The sequence below is a fragment of the Mizuhopecten yessoensis genome, unplaced genomic scaffold (genome assembly GCF_002113885.1).
Source record: "Mizuhopecten yessoensis strain PY_sf001 unplaced genomic scaffold, ASM211388v2 scaffold11165, whole genome shotgun sequence".
Lineage (NCBI taxonomy): Eukaryota > Metazoa > Mollusca > Bivalvia > Pectinida > Pectinidae > Mizuhopecten > Mizuhopecten yessoensis.
The window spans coordinates 91,319-108,665 of NW_018408912.1; the positions used below are offsets into that span (position 1 = coordinate 91,319).

The following is a 17,347-nucleotide window of genomic DNA, read 5'->3' on the forward strand; positions in this document are numbered from 1 at the left end:
TTATTATAGTATAAAGTATTTTAGAAGAATAATTATTACAATTTTTACCCTTTTATTTTTTTTAGTTCCAATGATTGTATTATTTTTAATGATGTTAGCGAATTTTACGCAGATTCTGTGACGTAGATCACTGGGTCATGCCATGGGTCGTTCCTTCTGACGGCTGTCAAAACGTACTGAGATGAATAGATTGTTACGTTTACGGGTACTAGTCAACATGGGTTCATCTGTTAAACGCCTCCATGCCATTAAAGCGGTTGGTACCAAGCAGAAACAGTACATGACAGTCTTGTGCTGTATTTCCTTTAAAAAATAGCATAATAGTTGGCGGTGCGATAAGAGCAGACCGTCCATTGATAAACCGAAAGTAGGTCACATGTGCAGAGTTCAATTCCGGGAATCCCTATTTGTACTTTCCTTTCCTGTTCCAGGAATGCTTGACTTTTTATTATGATATCTTCTCGGAAATTTGTCAATGCGTTTAGATTTCAAGGTATGACCTGCATTTCACCAGAAGTCGGAACAATTTTCTGTTTCGCGTTCACAGGATAACGTATCATTGACTTAGAGAAAAAACTTGTAGAAAATTTCACTAGGTTAGGATATATTTCTGAAAAACGTAAGTAAAACCTTTTTGTTAATGGTTTGTTAGTATTACATGTTGATACAATTCGGCACCTACTGACATATTTTTCGTGTACATTTCTATTTGTTCAGTATAAATACATGTTGGGGAGAAAAGAATAAAGTGCAGATCACAAGATGTTTTCCATAGAATCAATATGTACTTATGAAAAATATCACGCGTAACATGTTATATAAAAATTGCATATATGTAGAAAAAATTATTTGGACTATTAGACCTATCTGTGGATATAACTAAGGATACTAAAAGTATCGATGGTATATATACATGTACATCTAATTGTAAAAATAATTGATATGCTATTTTTTTTCTCCAATAAAGAAGATTACATAACAACATAACATTAGCGCATGACATCGTAAGTTAAATCAATTTAACATAGAATTTAAGGGAGGTAGTTAATTCATATAGTGGAACTGGACTGGGTAGATTGTCGCTCAATTGGTAGAGCGTCTGTCTAGAATTCAGAAGGTCTCGGGGTTCCAATCTTGGTCTGACTTGCATTTCTCTTTCTCCTTTCATACATATACAAGTAACACAGGTTATTTTGTATGCCATTCCTGTGTATCAAAAACCAGGGGCCTCTTCCTTATTGCTTAATCTGATGCTGTATTGAGCTAAAGAGATTTTTCTAGCAATGTATGTAGGATGGAGTTAGTATTGGACCAGGGTGACACAATCTATTATGCAACAGTAATGCATCCACACATTATCTTTTACACAAAATAGCTCATGTTTAGTCACATATTAGTTTTTGTTACATCTTTTCCAGTGCAGCTTCATATTTTTTGCAATCATCTTAAAAATCAATTTTGAATTATATCATATATATCTTTTCTAACAATTTAATTTGAAACAAATGAAATAAACGTACCAAGTGAAAAATATATAATGAGGGCTGTTATATGCATAACTCTAAATTGAAGCATGAGTAGTAGAGCTAACGTCGTATGAGTTATAAGTGGGCAGATCAGTTGGGCGCTTCACTCCTAGTGTGGATACCAAATGGTATCTCAAAGGTTTCTTTTGTGTATCTGGTTCAACTGTTTCATCTGGCTGAACCTGAAAGAAAACAACAGCACGCATCAGGAGAGAGGCCAACCTCTGTAAAATGAGACATGTTCACACTGAGAGGCTCTAGATGTTACTGACTGAAACCAAAAAGCTGACTATCACTTGGCTAGTTAAGAGCATTTTTTTTAAGCAAAATCTATTCACACGTTTCAGGATACGTCTATCTGGTACGAGGACATTTGTTTAATCATAGTCACATGAACCGTTTCAGCCTGAGGTTAGGTGAAAGAAGCCTGCATCTAACTACATACAATGTACATACAATAGAACAATACACATAAGTAAATCTGTTTTATATACATGTAAGTTTCAATATCTAAATATGTATGACAGAAAGTTTGTGTATCAGTGTTTCTTACAGTGTTATATTCTATAAATCAGGTAGCAATTTACCATAAAAACAGGGTAGTAGTTTATTATGTGGAAACAACATTGCTAAATATCTCTAACTATATTTCACCTGATAAAGTATTAAAAAAAAAAACTGTTTCCAATATAAATGTTGAGAAAGTCTTTACTAGATTTGTGTTATACCTATGATATTTGGGTTTATTAGATTAAGAATTACAGTTGACTGTACTCTATAGTATTGTTTCCTGTATCCTAATGCGAGGAAAGGAGATATAAGAATAAATGAGTGAAAAAAGAAACTTTTTTTTTACAGTCTCTACAACATTTATATACAGATATAGCATTCACACCTGTTAAATACAACTTCGTATTAGTTTAATTTGAAAAAGAAAACATTTATACTACTTTTATCAAGGATAATAAATATTGCTGCACGGACAATTAAAACTATCAAGTAAAATCAGACATTGCTAGGAATAATTGTAGTATTACCAGCAACATGCAATTCACTGATGATTGTATACGTGCTACCTAGAGGTATATATATAGTGGGAAAAAACAAAGGAAGTCTGATGTATCTTTGATTGTATACATTCTTCATACTGTCATGTACATGATTTAATGGACAAGGTTGAATTGTTATCGAAGTTCATGAATTGCATGGGGGAATTATTTTATCATGTTTGGATAACTGTATAAGGCGTTTAGTATGTTTTTCAATAGATTTAAAGATACTGTCCTGTTTGTTTCCTTCATGCTGTTAAGGTGACAATAACAATTATCAGAAATGATTTATTAATTTGTTTGTTAATGTTTTTTTTATGTTGAATTGTCACTTCTTCATATAATTGACCAGTTTTCTTGGACTGATATGTTTTAATTAATAGCATTTGTCTTGGAAAAAAGTTCTTTTTAATTGTTACACGGAAATGCTGCATTGACAGATATAACTTATACATTTTACCAAAATACTATAAATGGATGTCATGAAAAAACAACAACATGAAAACCACTGAGTGGTTTGACTAGAAGTAACATTATCTTTGACAGCACTCTTGTAACATGACTATAAATAGATCTGTTGTTTCCATGAAAATGACGCAGCACTATATATATATAATCTTTAGGCTGGCCCTGTTTGTGTGGCGTCACTGTCTGTAGCGTTTTCTAAGTTACATTGTACATGTAAAATAAGATAGTGATCACAATAGGCTGTTATAATCAAATGGTGTACACTAATTGGTAGTGCTAATCAGTTAATTTGTTTATCAAAAAAACATTTGTGTCCAATACATTTGTTTGACAAAATGTTTTTAATTTTCTTATATGAGGTTACAGGGCTCAGGCTAAACTTTTTAAACCACTAGGCACTGTGCCTAGTGTCATGAAAAATCCACTCGGCACTCCAGAAATTTTACTGTACACCTGAGATTATGAAAAATTTCAATAAATATTTACTGATCTGTTGACCTGTTAAGATGATGTTGTTGAATGTCCATGAATGTTTTTATGTGTGCATATATTCATTATAAATCCTAACGTATCGGCACCGTCAGTGATTTTTCTGAACCCTTGCCGAAGTGTCAACGTATATTATTTGTTACTGCATTTACTGCCGAGTTAATTTATCGTAAATACAATTACTACACATCATAACTAGCAACATATGTTTGATTTCCATTCCTCAAATATATCATAATATAATGTTTCGATTAGTTACGGAACATTATGTAGTCTAGTTCCCTGCTGCGATTGCTGCAGTCGGGCCCCGCAGTACATCGTTCAGGACGCTTTGATTCAATCGCTCAGGTGATCTTTATGACAAGCATGAAAACGGCATGTTTTACGTTGTTTACTTCCGATGCTGTGACGAAAGTTACTTGGTAAAAAGTGTTCCATTGATTATTCATCACAATATTTAGGCGACAGATCTAGTGTATGTTTCAGTAATATTGACTCGGTACCAGGACAAGTGTGGTTGTAAATTCCACTCATCCTTTTCAATTTTCACCCGGTCAGGACTAGTGGCCGGGTGGTTATATAAGCCTGAGCCCTGGGTTATAATTGTACACAGTTGTATTCAACATGCTTTTTTGAGCTATAATAGTTTTATTTTAATGCATTTAACATGTATCTACAGGGTTGCAGGCTGGCCATGATACTAGAAAATTGTCAACAATTTAGGGTTGCACATATCAAAAAGAGATTACATCAGAGTCCGTTGTCAATTGACAGCTTAAATTTACACTATACCGTTCGTTCACAACAAAATGTAGTGCAGGCCTCTGCGCAGACAAGTCTGTCTTTTTTAATTTAAATGGGCCCATTTGATCCTCTATGTGAATCCTGTTGTATTATTTCTTGGTAAAACATGTACATTCCATGAAGTCTGTTGAACATGAACCTTTTCATAATAAATTTCTGGAATTTTAGGATACCAGTAGTACTGTGTGTTGTAATATATTAAAGTTTTTCTAACCTTATTATAAGATTTCAGTGTAATACTGTATGTATGACATTTTTCTAGCCTTGTGATATCGTGATGTAATAGTTTGTAACAAGTTTATTATATTTTGATGTAATACCTACAGTGTGATGTGGTATGTTGATGTAATACTATGTGATGTTATAACCTTGTAATATTTTGATGTAACAGTGATGTTATAACCTTGTGATATATATGTTGATGTAGATGTACTTCTGTGTTATTTTTCTCACCTTGTGATATCTTACTGTAGTATTGTATATGTATTACATCCTTGTGGCATTTGTATCTTATACTTTGACGTTGTTACAACTCTGTTAATTATTGATTTATATATAATAATATTATTATGTGTATTTGTGGGGATTTTGGACAAGCCTAAGGGTTAGCATTTAATGGTGTTTCATACAACATCTGATAATTGTAAGTTCACTTCAATTTGATATATTAGCAGATATCTGTAGCATCCTTGTAAAAGTATTAGCGATTGGCCTGGATTTACTCTATATTTCATGCATCTCGATCTATCTATTTTCATTGAATTTTCCTGGAGCCAATTATTTTGCCCTTTGTAACTGAGCATCTTGGAAAAGAATTAATTGATGATTTATCTGACAATATGTTCATAGTTTTCCGTAGAATGATTGGCAATAATATGGTGAGTTATTCTAAAAATAAAAAAACGCATTAATTTGTAAGACAAAGAACAAAAATAGTGTAGTAAAATGGATTTGATCTAAATAACTTGTCACACCTCGAAAATCAGTTAACAGAAATGTATGTAGTTATTCGCAGATATTGTATAGAAACGTATCTTTCTGTATGTGAAATTTTGTTTCAATAGTTCTATAATAAGCCCAAGCAAATTCCAAAACATGTAATAAAAGTTTAAAAAAATATGCATGAAATTTAGAATAAATATTTAGATACTGCAATTACTTTGGCACAATACAGTATGTATATATCTGTAGAAGTCTATTTTCCCTGATCGTTTCAAGTATTTGTGTTTCTATTGAAGGCATACTCGAAATGATCATTTCCTGGTATTAACTTCATAACCTAAGAGTTAAATGACTGACTAGCCAAGCTTTTTTATGGCAGTTTTGATTTAAATGTGTACTATATATATATATACATAAATACACTGTATATGATTGAGATCATTTTAAAAGAAGTTAAATGCTTTTAATATGTGGAGGGATCATCCTTAATGTAAGGCAGCATGATCACATTTATAATTAGAAGCCAATATTATTTTAAATGATATGACATTGGATAGTTTTAAGATACATTTATACCTGGTATACTATACTGTACATTAAAAATATGTTGTATTTTTTTTTTTTTTTTTTTNAACTTCCCTAAAACTATTCCCTAGTGTGAGGTCCCTTTTCAAGTGTCTCGGCTACATAAAGAACCCTGGAACTTGAGAACTACAGTTACTATATATATATTTAGTGCAACGCTTTATTAAAGGATTTGGAGGGGAAATCCCTTTAGTTAATTACCAGTGGGTTCATCAGAAATGTGTGTGATTTAAAATAAGTAACAATTACAGGTAAAAAATTGGAGGACATACAGTAACCAAGGTATTCCAACTTGCCTTTGTCTTTTGAGGATAAGTTGTATTTCATGTGACATGTATATATATGTTCCTCAATTATATCAAATGAAGATTGTGTAAATGATTATAGATACTGTAAAATATGTTTTTATATGTAGATAAAGATAAATTAGAGGTGTTGTTGTATTGGTGTCTGATTGGTGGCTATAGAATGAAATATTCAAAAGACTTATTATGTAAATAATTAGAATTGGTTTGAGTAAAAAAGAAACAGGTTTCTGGGAACTACTAAGCAGACCGGTAAATGACTAAGTCCTGAGCTACATAACATAGGCTATGTTGTAAAGTGATTTACCGGTATACCAGTAATTCTACTAAATTCTACTTGAAAATTTCTTTTAAAAAAAAGTTGTATTAGAGACGACACCCGAAAATCTTGTGTTTCAATGTCTGTGATCTTGGATTTAAGAAAAGAGGGTTCTGATTTTGGAATGTTTCAACGAGACAAACTGTATTGAGAATAATAGTGATTCACATTTTGTCAATAATATCTTGTGTTAAAACTGTTTACTGGTAATTAGTGAAATAGGTTTTGCTGGTGTAGTGTCCAGATGTATAATTCTGAACACATTGGCACGTCATATCCTTTAAAAAAGACTAATGCATTGTGAACATATTAGACCACAAACAGGAATCATATACCTATAACCGAGGCTCTAAAAGTTAATGGATGGCCTCGGGGTTTAGAGAATGGGAAATTGATAATCAACTTACAATTTAAACTTTAAAGATTAATCATCCATACTTGACCTTAGAGTCTTATTTTTGTAGTGAGACTTGTCAGAATTTCAGAACTCTGTGTAGTATGGTCACAAATGACTCTACCTTCAAACAGATTTGACACATAATAATACAAGTTAACATTATCATATTGTGTTTACATTATATATACAGTAACCGAGGGTCATTATTTTGTAATGCCTCCACTGGGGATACATTCTGGTCTGACGCTCTACCAAACAAAAAAGTAATGCTCCCTAGCCAAGTCATTTGAAAGTGGCTTGTATTTTACCAGGATGTCATTACAATAGATGAAGAGTTCTGTAATATATATATGTGTTGTCACTTTCTCCGATCAAAACGTTATTAACAACATCAATATCATGTTGTATGAGATCAATATTACTTGCCTTTACTGAAGTTGACAAATCTGTCTAATGACTTTTCAGCATCTGAAGTACATGCCAGGAATAACAATTACTGTTCCCCAATGCCGAACTATGAATGGCGGTAGTGACCTGCCCAGTGTACAGGATGCAGAAAGTACTGCCCATTTTTTAGAGTCTGTGTTCAGTTCCCCTGAAATCAGTGTTTTATCATCAGAGGTAAGATGCTTTATTTACATAGTTCTTTATGGATTAGTGTTCTCTTTTGTCTTGTTTATGTGGTGAAATTTGAGTGGACAGAACTGCCCTTACAGAAATAGAAAGTTTGCAGTGATATTGCAGCGCACAAATCAGTTCGTCAGAACATGTTGCCAGAAGTGCACAGAATATCGCCACTAGCAGTGACATTCTGGTGATGTTCTGGCACACATTTCATATCCCCAGAATGTCACCAGAATATCGCCAGAAGTGCACCACAGATAAAATATTCTGGTGATGTTCTGGCACACTTTTAATGTCACCAGAATGTCGCCAGAATATCGCCAGAAGTGCACCACAGATCAGGAATTCCCATGATCCTTTGTAACTTGTCTTAACCCCCAAATTTAAAAATCACAAAATGGCTGATGAATGAAGGAGAGCTCATGGTGAAGGGAAAAGTTGAGGGGGAAAAGGAGGCTTTATAGTGTTTTTTTGATAAAGAGACAGCATTCTTGAGTCTTATAAGGTAATGTAGATTATTTTTTCTTTCATGTTTTTTATAATCATTGGTCATAAACATGTAAAATCTTAACTGAATAACTGTTGTATAATATATAAAGCTTAAATTGTGTCATACACAATTCTTCTACATGCATGCATTTAGAAGTGTAGTACATCATATCAAAATCTTGCATTAGATCTTGCTGTCCTATTTTTACAGAAGTTCATGTTGCTTCTATACAAAATGGTTTCTTATAAAACTGTTCCTATATTTCACATTGTGAAATAATCCATGTGTGTTGACCTTTGTAACCTAGCTATCTCTGATCAATATAAGCTATGAATTATTATCTAAACTACATGCACAACCCTGTTGCAATATTGTCATATATTTGATTGTTGGAATCCCAATCTTGCTTGCCAAGACATGCAGAGTGGGTGAGTCACAATATCACCAGAACCCTAGCCTGTGGCATTATCGCCGCAACTGCACCGGAACATTCTGGCTATATCGCCGCAAGTGTGCCAGAACATTCTGGCCATATTGCTGCAAGTGCGCCAGAACTTTCTGGCGATATCGCCAGAAACTAATATGCATACGAAATCTGAACGCGCAGTGATATCATGGCGCTATCACAGCAATAGTGTAACAGAGACTCAATATTTCTGCAAGGGTGGTGACATGAATTGCTAAGCAGTTGTCATCTTAAAAAAGCTCTCAAGAACAGTGCTATTGGTTATAAAGCGGTTCAGGTAATTGTAAAGAACAGGAGTATCCTGTAGATACCACTGGGTGTTTGTTTGTTTCGGAACATGCTGTACGTTTTGCGAGTAAAGTGCTGTTCTATCATTTATTTGGAATGTTTGAATTGTGGTTTACATAACATGCAACCAGAAGTTGTATTTTAGTTACAGACAGTATATTAAACTCTGTGGTCAAATCATGCTTTTAGGTTTATTTTTACAAGATGATTGGTCAAAGGGAGATAATCACATTTCATATGTGAGAAGTATTAAATGTAGATACTAAAAGCTGTTTCTGATCTATTTTTTGAAAGTTTGATGTAAAATTGGACTAATAAAACTTTTCTAACGGTCTCTTTTGTATCAAGGCTAAGTGTCAGAGGTTTGTTAAACACTACAATGACCTAAATCCGGAAGAGAAGTTAACATTCCTGAAGGTCCTGTCAAAGCAGTATGGTGTGCATCAGGACAGTGTTGTACTGGCTGCACAGGGAGTTACTATGGCAAAGGTAATATGTGATCTACACGTAGTATTACACAGGTAATGTTTGATCTAGTATTACTTTAGCACAGGAAATGTTTGATCTAGTATTACTTTAGCACAGGTAATGTTTGATCTAGTATTACTTTAGCACAGGTAGTGTTTGATATAGTATTACTTTAGTACAGTTAGTGTTTGATTTAGAATTACTTTAGTACAGGTAATGTTTGATCTAGTATTACTTTAGCACAGGTAATGTTTGATCTAGTATTACTTTAGCACAGGTAATGTGTGCTCTGGTGTCACCCTTGCACAGGTAAAGTGTAAAATTTATTGTTTTGGTAGTTTGAATCCAATCATCATCATTTTTTAGAAGAAATTTATAATCAACACTAACATATCTTTATTTCTGTTTGGTGGCATGTAGGAGCGTGGCGAAGCTGCTTTACTGAAATCTGAGGAGAGGTTACGCAACAGTCTGGTTCCTCGCTTCCAACAGCTGTTCCAGAAGATTGGCAGAATAGAGGGCGGTGTCAAATTCTTGGTCAACATGAGGGCTGACATACTGGTAAGTCAAGGACAAATAATGTCAGGACTGAACTTAAATAGGACAAATGTGTTTCTGACAGACTAAAAATAGTCTGGAGCATTGTTGAACCTTGGGGACACAATTTGTGTAAAAGGAGGATTAATAATCTTCTTGGGGGCAGGGGCAGAGGGGCTGTACCCAATAGAGGAAATAAAGGTGAATTTTTAAATTCTACTCTATTTTTAAATTCTACTCTATTCTACTCCTTCAGAACAGGTAAAAGGATGTTAATGTCAGTTTGTCTACAGCATCCTTAGGCCAAGGAAAAGTCAGTTCTATAATCTTTTAATTCTTAAAGTGAAGTCCTTTGACATTTGCAGATATCAATCAGTTTGATATGGATAAGTTACCAAACACAACGGTATACAATATGTAATAATGCCCACATAGGTATTATCTGTATTATCTGAATAAACTTCCTCAAGTTTTAACAGATGTATGTTCTGTATAAGGATGTTTTAGATATATGGTACAGACATTACAGCATGCAGATGTTGGTTAAGTTAAAGGCTTTAAGCTATCATGGTCCCAAAGCACCCTAGCAGAAATTTTAGAATTATATTTACCTTATGTTATCAGGCAAGCCTGTATGATTCCGTATTATTTCCAGAGGGTAAATTTGTAATACAAAACAAATCTTGTAAATTAAAAAGATCACTGTACTGGTGTTAATTGAAGGACAGTTTTAACTACCTAAGAGATAAAATTACCACTGTTTACAAGTACTGTCTCTGTCACAGACTAAAGCCCCAACGATTCACTGTGAGAAGGAGTTGGCTAGACTAAGAGTGCTACAGAACTCTATCAGGGAGCTGTTGACATTCTGGTTCTCCGTCGGATTCCTCAAGCTGCAGCGTATTACCTGGGAATCATCTTGTGACATGGTCCAGAAGGTGATCATTTTATTCTAATTACAAATAATAAACTTAACATATAATGTGAACTGATTTATCAGTTGTTGCAGAACTTATTCCAATTTACAATAAATAATTCCATTAAATTTTGATGATGGTTTTATAAGTATGTTGGTTTGATAACTAGGAATGTTATGTTGCTAACTCATCAGGAAAGTTCATTAGTACCTCCGTCAACATGATCCATGTGAAATGGAATTGAAATCACAGTGGATCTAGGATGTCCTGGAGGTATGGATCCTACCTTTTGAAATAACAAGTAAAAATACAAAAGAAAAGAAGAATTTAAATGAGAAAGGTAGTGGCAATTAGGCTAAAATGTCTGTTTCATTATACAATGTATACCACAAAATGTGAAATTTGCATTTATCATTTAAGATTCTGTTATGGATTCAGGTTTCAGATTACGAAGCTGTTCACCCAATTAGAAATTGGGCAGACCTGAAGCGACGTGTGGGCACGTATCGTAGATGTTTTGTGTTCACACACAAGAGCATGCCTAAGGAACCAGTGGTGGTTCTCCACACAGCCCTCACACAAGACATATCTAAATCTATACATGTGAGTATTAAATGTGTACATGTGTATAAGTGGAACAAAAATCGTAATGGTTGACCCATCTTTTGGGGCTATTTTAGGTCTGGTTTAGTCCTGCAAAACAATGTAATTAATGAAGCTGTTCTTTTTGTATTGTATGTTTTAGTCCTTCAAGACAATGTAATAAATAATCTAATAAAGAACCTGTTCTATTTGTATTGTTTGTTTTTAGTCCATCATTAGTACACCGTCTTTAGGCCAAGTCAAACAAGCTGTCGACAGTCCTCCAGCTGCCGATACGGAGGCTGAAACTTTGACAGAGGATCAATCAAAAATATCTGCTGCTGTGTTCTACTCCATCACATCTACACAGAAGGGTAACTTTACTAGAAATCAAATAACACTGAATTTTTCTTGTATCTAGGATAACAAGTTGTTACCATCTTGAAGATGCTGTGCACTTTAAATGTTACTGGTAAAAACAAATTAAAGAAAGGTAAATTTATACTACTTGTAAAGGAGATAGCTTGTTACTTGATTCTGTTGAAATGAGATAAAATCTGGTTTGAAAGTTTGTTAGGTGGCAAATAAAAAGTTGAAAAAAATGTTTAAGCAATTTTGGCTTCAATGTAGGATAATGGTGCAATGATATTGTGATAGGGACTGTATTGTTATAACAATGAATGAGGTCATCAATGTCATCAAAATTGTTTCAAAAATAATGAAGCATAAGGTCATAGTTCAGTCATCAAGTCTTTTGGTTTTAGAAAAACAATGCATCAGGTTTTTTGTACAGAACAAGGTATATGCCATATTTTACAAATATTTTTCTCCTTTAAGTTATTGGAGAAATCTCCTGAGGTTAACAACCATTGGTCATTTTTTTTCTCTTTTTGACAGGTTTACAAAGTGTTGACCTTGGTAATTATTTAATCAAAAAGGCAGTTGAGGAACTTCAAACAGAGTTTCCAGGAATCCATAAGTTTTCCAGCCTTTCTCCGATTCCTGGTTTCAAAGATTGGCTTATTACAGAGATCAACAAATCTTTAAAAGCTGCAAGTAAGTTTGATATATTCAGATTTTTTTTTTCATTTATCTTTCTGTTTTTGCAAAGTGATTATATTGGTAAATTATTGTGATATTATTTTGCATTTTTTTGTCTCCAATTATGTGAAATTAAAAATATATTGGCAAATTTCCCACAGAATCAATCCCTGTACATTTTTATTCTGGCTTGAAATACAAAAGTTCATTGAAATACTACATACTGAATCTTGAAAAAATTTACAATCATTTCATATATATACATTATTTTTCAAGAAACACATACTTAAAAGTACTTTAATTGAAGATTTGTTGGCTGAGTTATCTATAATTTACCGGTACTGTTCAGGTTTGTCTGAGAGTGTAGAGCCACCCCTGTTGTACCAGTCAGAAATCCAGAAGTTACGAGAGATAGTGGAGCCAGAGAATGCTAACATGGTGACTGTGCTGAAGGGTGTCTTACAGAATCATACTTGGGTGTCTAATGAACATGTGTGTCAGGTGTTACAAGGACCTTTGACGCGGCTCTGTGCTCGCTATTTATACACAGAAAAACGGCGAGGATATGCCCTGAATCCAGTAGGTATGTAGAATTCATTTTCGAAAAACTGGTGTTGTAAATATAATTGGAAAGCTTTCATCAGCAAGTAAGATGTTTGTTATCAGGACATACAACATTGTGTATATAACCTGATTCACTTTTTTAAAGAGTTTGACTAATTATAATACATTTGTTGAGACAATAATTCACACACTATGGGAATGTGAGAAAGTACAAGACTTTTTACAAAATTTTGAATTCCTTCTTGATGCATTGTTAATCCCATTTGGTTTTAACAAGGAAACCTTCATTTTCGGTTTATTTAATCAAAATAGTATCAGTAGTAGGGTAGATAATACCATAATTTTACTTATAAAACAATATATTTATAAATCGAGATGTTTACAAATGTCATTGTCAGTAGCTGCACTTAAGAACGTTATCAAGGACACATATTTTACTCAGAGATATATTGCTGTTAATAAAAGTGAATTATTTTTATTGAAATTCAATACTGAATGGAAAAAATGGGAAAGTCTAATTAATATTGCTTAAACCCTGTCTTTGCCAAAATATGAACATATAACTATCGAGTTTTCTTATATAAACATGTACTTCTGAATACTTATATGTAAAANTTTTTTTTTTCTCTCTCTCTTAGTCTTACTTTCCCTTCTATACCTCTAGGACCTGCTCTAACCTCTTTTCTATCACTTCTAAACAATGCTTTTATATAACGGACACAATTTAGATGGAATTTAATTATACATAAACATAATTAATTATTAATTATACCTGGAAATATGCAGTTTTATTATAAATGAATATTTAATGAATGAATTGTAATGTGCGAGAGGAATAATGTTTATGTATGATATATTTGCATTGTTATAAATTTGGAAAAAATAAAAAAAATAAAAAAATAAAAAAAAATAAAAAATACAGTTGTTGACTTAACAGTGTGTGGTGGACCTAACACCATCAAGTTTGTTTCTGATGAGCCTTAGTGAATCTACCATATTCAATGGAATCTTATACATGTGCTGTAAAACTTAAATTGTATTGCCCTTTCTGACCAATCAGTGTTCAGTTGTTGTGGTAAATGGTAGATACCCTTTTCTAATAACACCATACATGTATTACCTGGATACAAAATCTAAGATGGCCACAGCAAATTCATCTCTTCTGATTGCCTGAGACAGATATAGTTTTACTTTTGTACTATTTGGTACATTTTTTTCCAATTTTTATTTTCACAATATTTACTGACCACCTTTTTCAGCATTGATGGCAATAGTACTCATTGGATAGGCTACATGTTGTGTGAGGTCATGTTATCCAGATTCCATAATCCAAGGTGGCAGACATAGCTTCCGATTGGTTGAGATCTTATATGGGCCATAAATTCTGTTCTGTTGGTCTAATTCTGTTCATGCTTGGTGGTAAATGGTACATGTACACACAGTCGGGTACCAATTGTCAATCCTGATAACATAAATTTGTTTTCATGCTTTATTTTCACAATATTTACTACATTTATTTAAGCATGAATGGCAATTTTCATTTTCTTTTAAGAATATATTATGCTTGAATGAATATCAATGACAAACAAAGAAAATGATGTGTGGTGCACATCATAAAATTCATCATTTTTTTCTGGAATGTAATTCTATAGGAAAGCTAGATCGTTTATATATAAAGACTAAGTTTGTTTTGAACACAAACAGTAATTATTAAAACTTATTTTGCAAACATACCAAACTGATGAATCTTATGCCGCATATATATAGTATACTATTGTAAGTAATGTGTCATTTAGATTTAATTTAACACTTGTACACATTGAAGGTACGTTGACTTAAATTGTTACCATGATTAGTTTAAGAATAATGTGTGATATTTATTTTGGTCATTTTTAGGGATTGCTTTTTATATATTTCAATTAATGTCAACCTATGGGTCAAATGTATATAATTGTCTTAGGTTCAGCCAAATGGCAAGTACTGTACAAATTAATTCTTGTGTTTCAGCAAATTTCCACTTAAGTAATGGAGCTGTCCTTTGGAGAATTAATTGGTTAGGTGACATGTCAATGCGAGGTATCAACCAATCATGTGGTATGATGGTGAACTATCGATATTTCCTAGAAAGTACAGAGGAGAACAGTCGCAAATACCTAGAACTTCGGGAAATAACTGCATCCGAGGAAGTGAAAGAGTGGGCCAAACTGACGTTGTGAATTTGATGTTCATAAATAATCATGAACCATATTGTCATGTTTTGAGAGAAAGGATGACATAAATCATTATTTAAAAAAAAAAGACATTGTAAAAATCCTTGCATGGGTTAAAGTGACTGATTGTGTGTAGAACCATGTATACGTACGTGTGTTTAGTCAGATATTTACAGGTGTCATAGTGAAGCTTTATAGTAATCTTGTTAATAATAGATATAAAATGGTGTTTTCCCTTTGTCTATCGTTAAGGAAATTCTTCTTAATTTTTTAAAATATCTCCTAATAATCATTTGGAAAATTTTGCTTTAGGTGTGTGCTTCTAAATATAAAACATGAGAGGTTTTATTCTACCAAACTTAAAATTTACGTTTCTCATTGTTTAGCTCTCAATCAACTTTAAGTATTTTTTTTAATTTAATAAGTAGAAATTGATCATGAAAATTAGCTCTTTGCATATTGTAATATTACTGTCCACGAATGATGAAACAGTTGTATGGTGCAGTTAAATTAATTTTAGGCAAACTTTATTTATTACCAATTTTTATAGGAGTATATCCTTAACCCTTTCACCACTGTGGACCATAATGGACTCATCCAGATTAATGTTTTGTAGAGTTTACTAAAGTTACATAGGGGTAAAAGTGTTATACATATAAAATGAAATGTATCGAAAAAGACTGTAAACAATGACTACGAAGAGTCAAGTTTTTCATACATTGCATTGTATAATTGAAAGAATGAATATTCACCAGATTGCATTTTTGGATACAGTGTATCACTGTAACTGTTCGATTTTGTCTTTACCAATAGTATTGAATTATGAAATATTATGTCATTCATTGTAATAGAAAAGTCATGTTTATGTGTAATGGCTAGTATTTGTGTAAGGTTCCTCTGCCTAAATATTTAAATTTCATTCATAGCCACCATTTAACTAACATTGTAACCAAGGGAGGTAAGTACATTGCATTAAGCCTTTTATATTTTCCATATTGTTACTATTTATACAAGGTGTTTACATTTTTTAGCGCGGAACTCTTTTGAGATGAAGAAATATATCACAGTTATGCAAAACATCGGATTAACATTATTTTTTCTTAATCCTATCAGTGGTACAATTTTGAAACCATTTATTTAACAAGATAGTAACATTTATTTTATTATAACAGATATTACAACTTACAGTAAGTCATGTCTTGAAAAATGAAAAAGAAGCATATAGATAATAGAATATATGCACTACTTCAAGTATGTAACCTACACACATATTTGCTGCTTTCGAGTGTGAACTATCCATATACACAAGACAATTATGCTGACAAATATTTTACACATCTAAAATATACAATAAATCATGACTTAAAACCCAGAATAAGGAAAACAAGCGCTGATTGCAAAATTGGATGTATAAACACAATTAAGAACGTCGTTTAAAATGAAATTATACAAAACGGGAAGTACTGTTTTTTTCTTTAAAACATAAACACTGTTTTTACTAACTTTGTCTTTCATGTCTATATACATAAGATTTTTACATTTCATATACCGGTACTGATTCTCGGAATAAGAATGCCACAGCTCTCATCTGCAGCTTTTGCACATTTGAAAATACTGCATTTAAGATCTGAATATGCATTTCATTCAGCTGAACATGTGATTCTGTTTTAATAGTGGTACTGCACTTTAGACATCGCTTGTCACATGACGGTGTTACCAGTTTCTTGAATCTGCCAGTCTGAAAATATAGCTACCAGCTACATATACCACTGGTTAGTTTTCTAATCTAGTTTGGGATTTATCAACTTACAACGTAATGCTGTGGTATCTATAATATGTATGCTATTGATAGGTTCTTAGCTAATTGCCTATCATTGATCTTCTGTCGTTCCATATAGTTCAGTAAACCAAGTCTTTTTGTTATTTTAAGAAATATCTATATTTAACATTACTCTTCAGTGTCTTGACGAGATATTAGCAGAATTCACCAGGTTATAACAGTTGATTGTTGTAGGTTGTAATTGTGTGATATAACAAAATGATCTTTTAGTAGTATCCGTCTTCGTGCGGAGCTTAACAGTATTACAGATGACTAATAAATGTATATAGCATTGGCTTCATTTGCTTGGAAGTGATTTGTACATGTATTTAATTTAATAATGTTCAACATCAACAATTTTCTTATTTAAATAAACTTGATAAACTGTAACTACAGAATGTTCTCGTTTTAATGTCCCTTGGACTGACTTAAATTTGGGTTTGAAAGTATTTTTTCC

The 17,347-nt window shown here is 32.7% G+C and overlaps 1 protein-coding gene across 4 annotated transcripts; it reads left to right on the forward strand.

Annotated features, from left to right (window-relative positions):
• The first annotated feature begins 79 nt into the window (after window positions 1–79).
• Window positions 80–17,105, forward strand: LOC110467187 (malonyl-CoA decarboxylase, mitochondrial-like). 4 transcript variants are annotated; one of them, XM_021524163.1, is made up of 10 exons: window positions 80–256; window positions 7,350–7,505; window positions 9,101–9,241; window positions 9,641–9,781; window positions 10,543–10,695; window positions 11,113–11,277; window positions 11,486–11,630; window positions 12,154–12,312; window positions 12,647–12,880; window positions 14,869–17,105. In XM_021524163.1, exons 1-10 carry the CDS (start codon window positions 182–184, stop codon window positions 15,075–15,077), a joined length of 1,578 nt encoding a protein of 525 aa, XP_021379838.1. In that variant the 5' UTR covers window positions 80–181; the 3' UTR covers window positions 15,078–17,105. The 4 variants fall into 4 exon arrangements, with proteins under 4 accessions (XP_021379838.1, XP_021379840.1, XP_021379841.1 ...); XM_021524165.1 differs by lacking the exon at window positions 80–256 and adding an exon at window positions 282–493; XM_021524166.1 differs by lacking the exon at window positions 80–256 and adding an exon at window positions 284–619.
• Window positions 17,106–17,347: the final 242 nt, after the last annotated feature.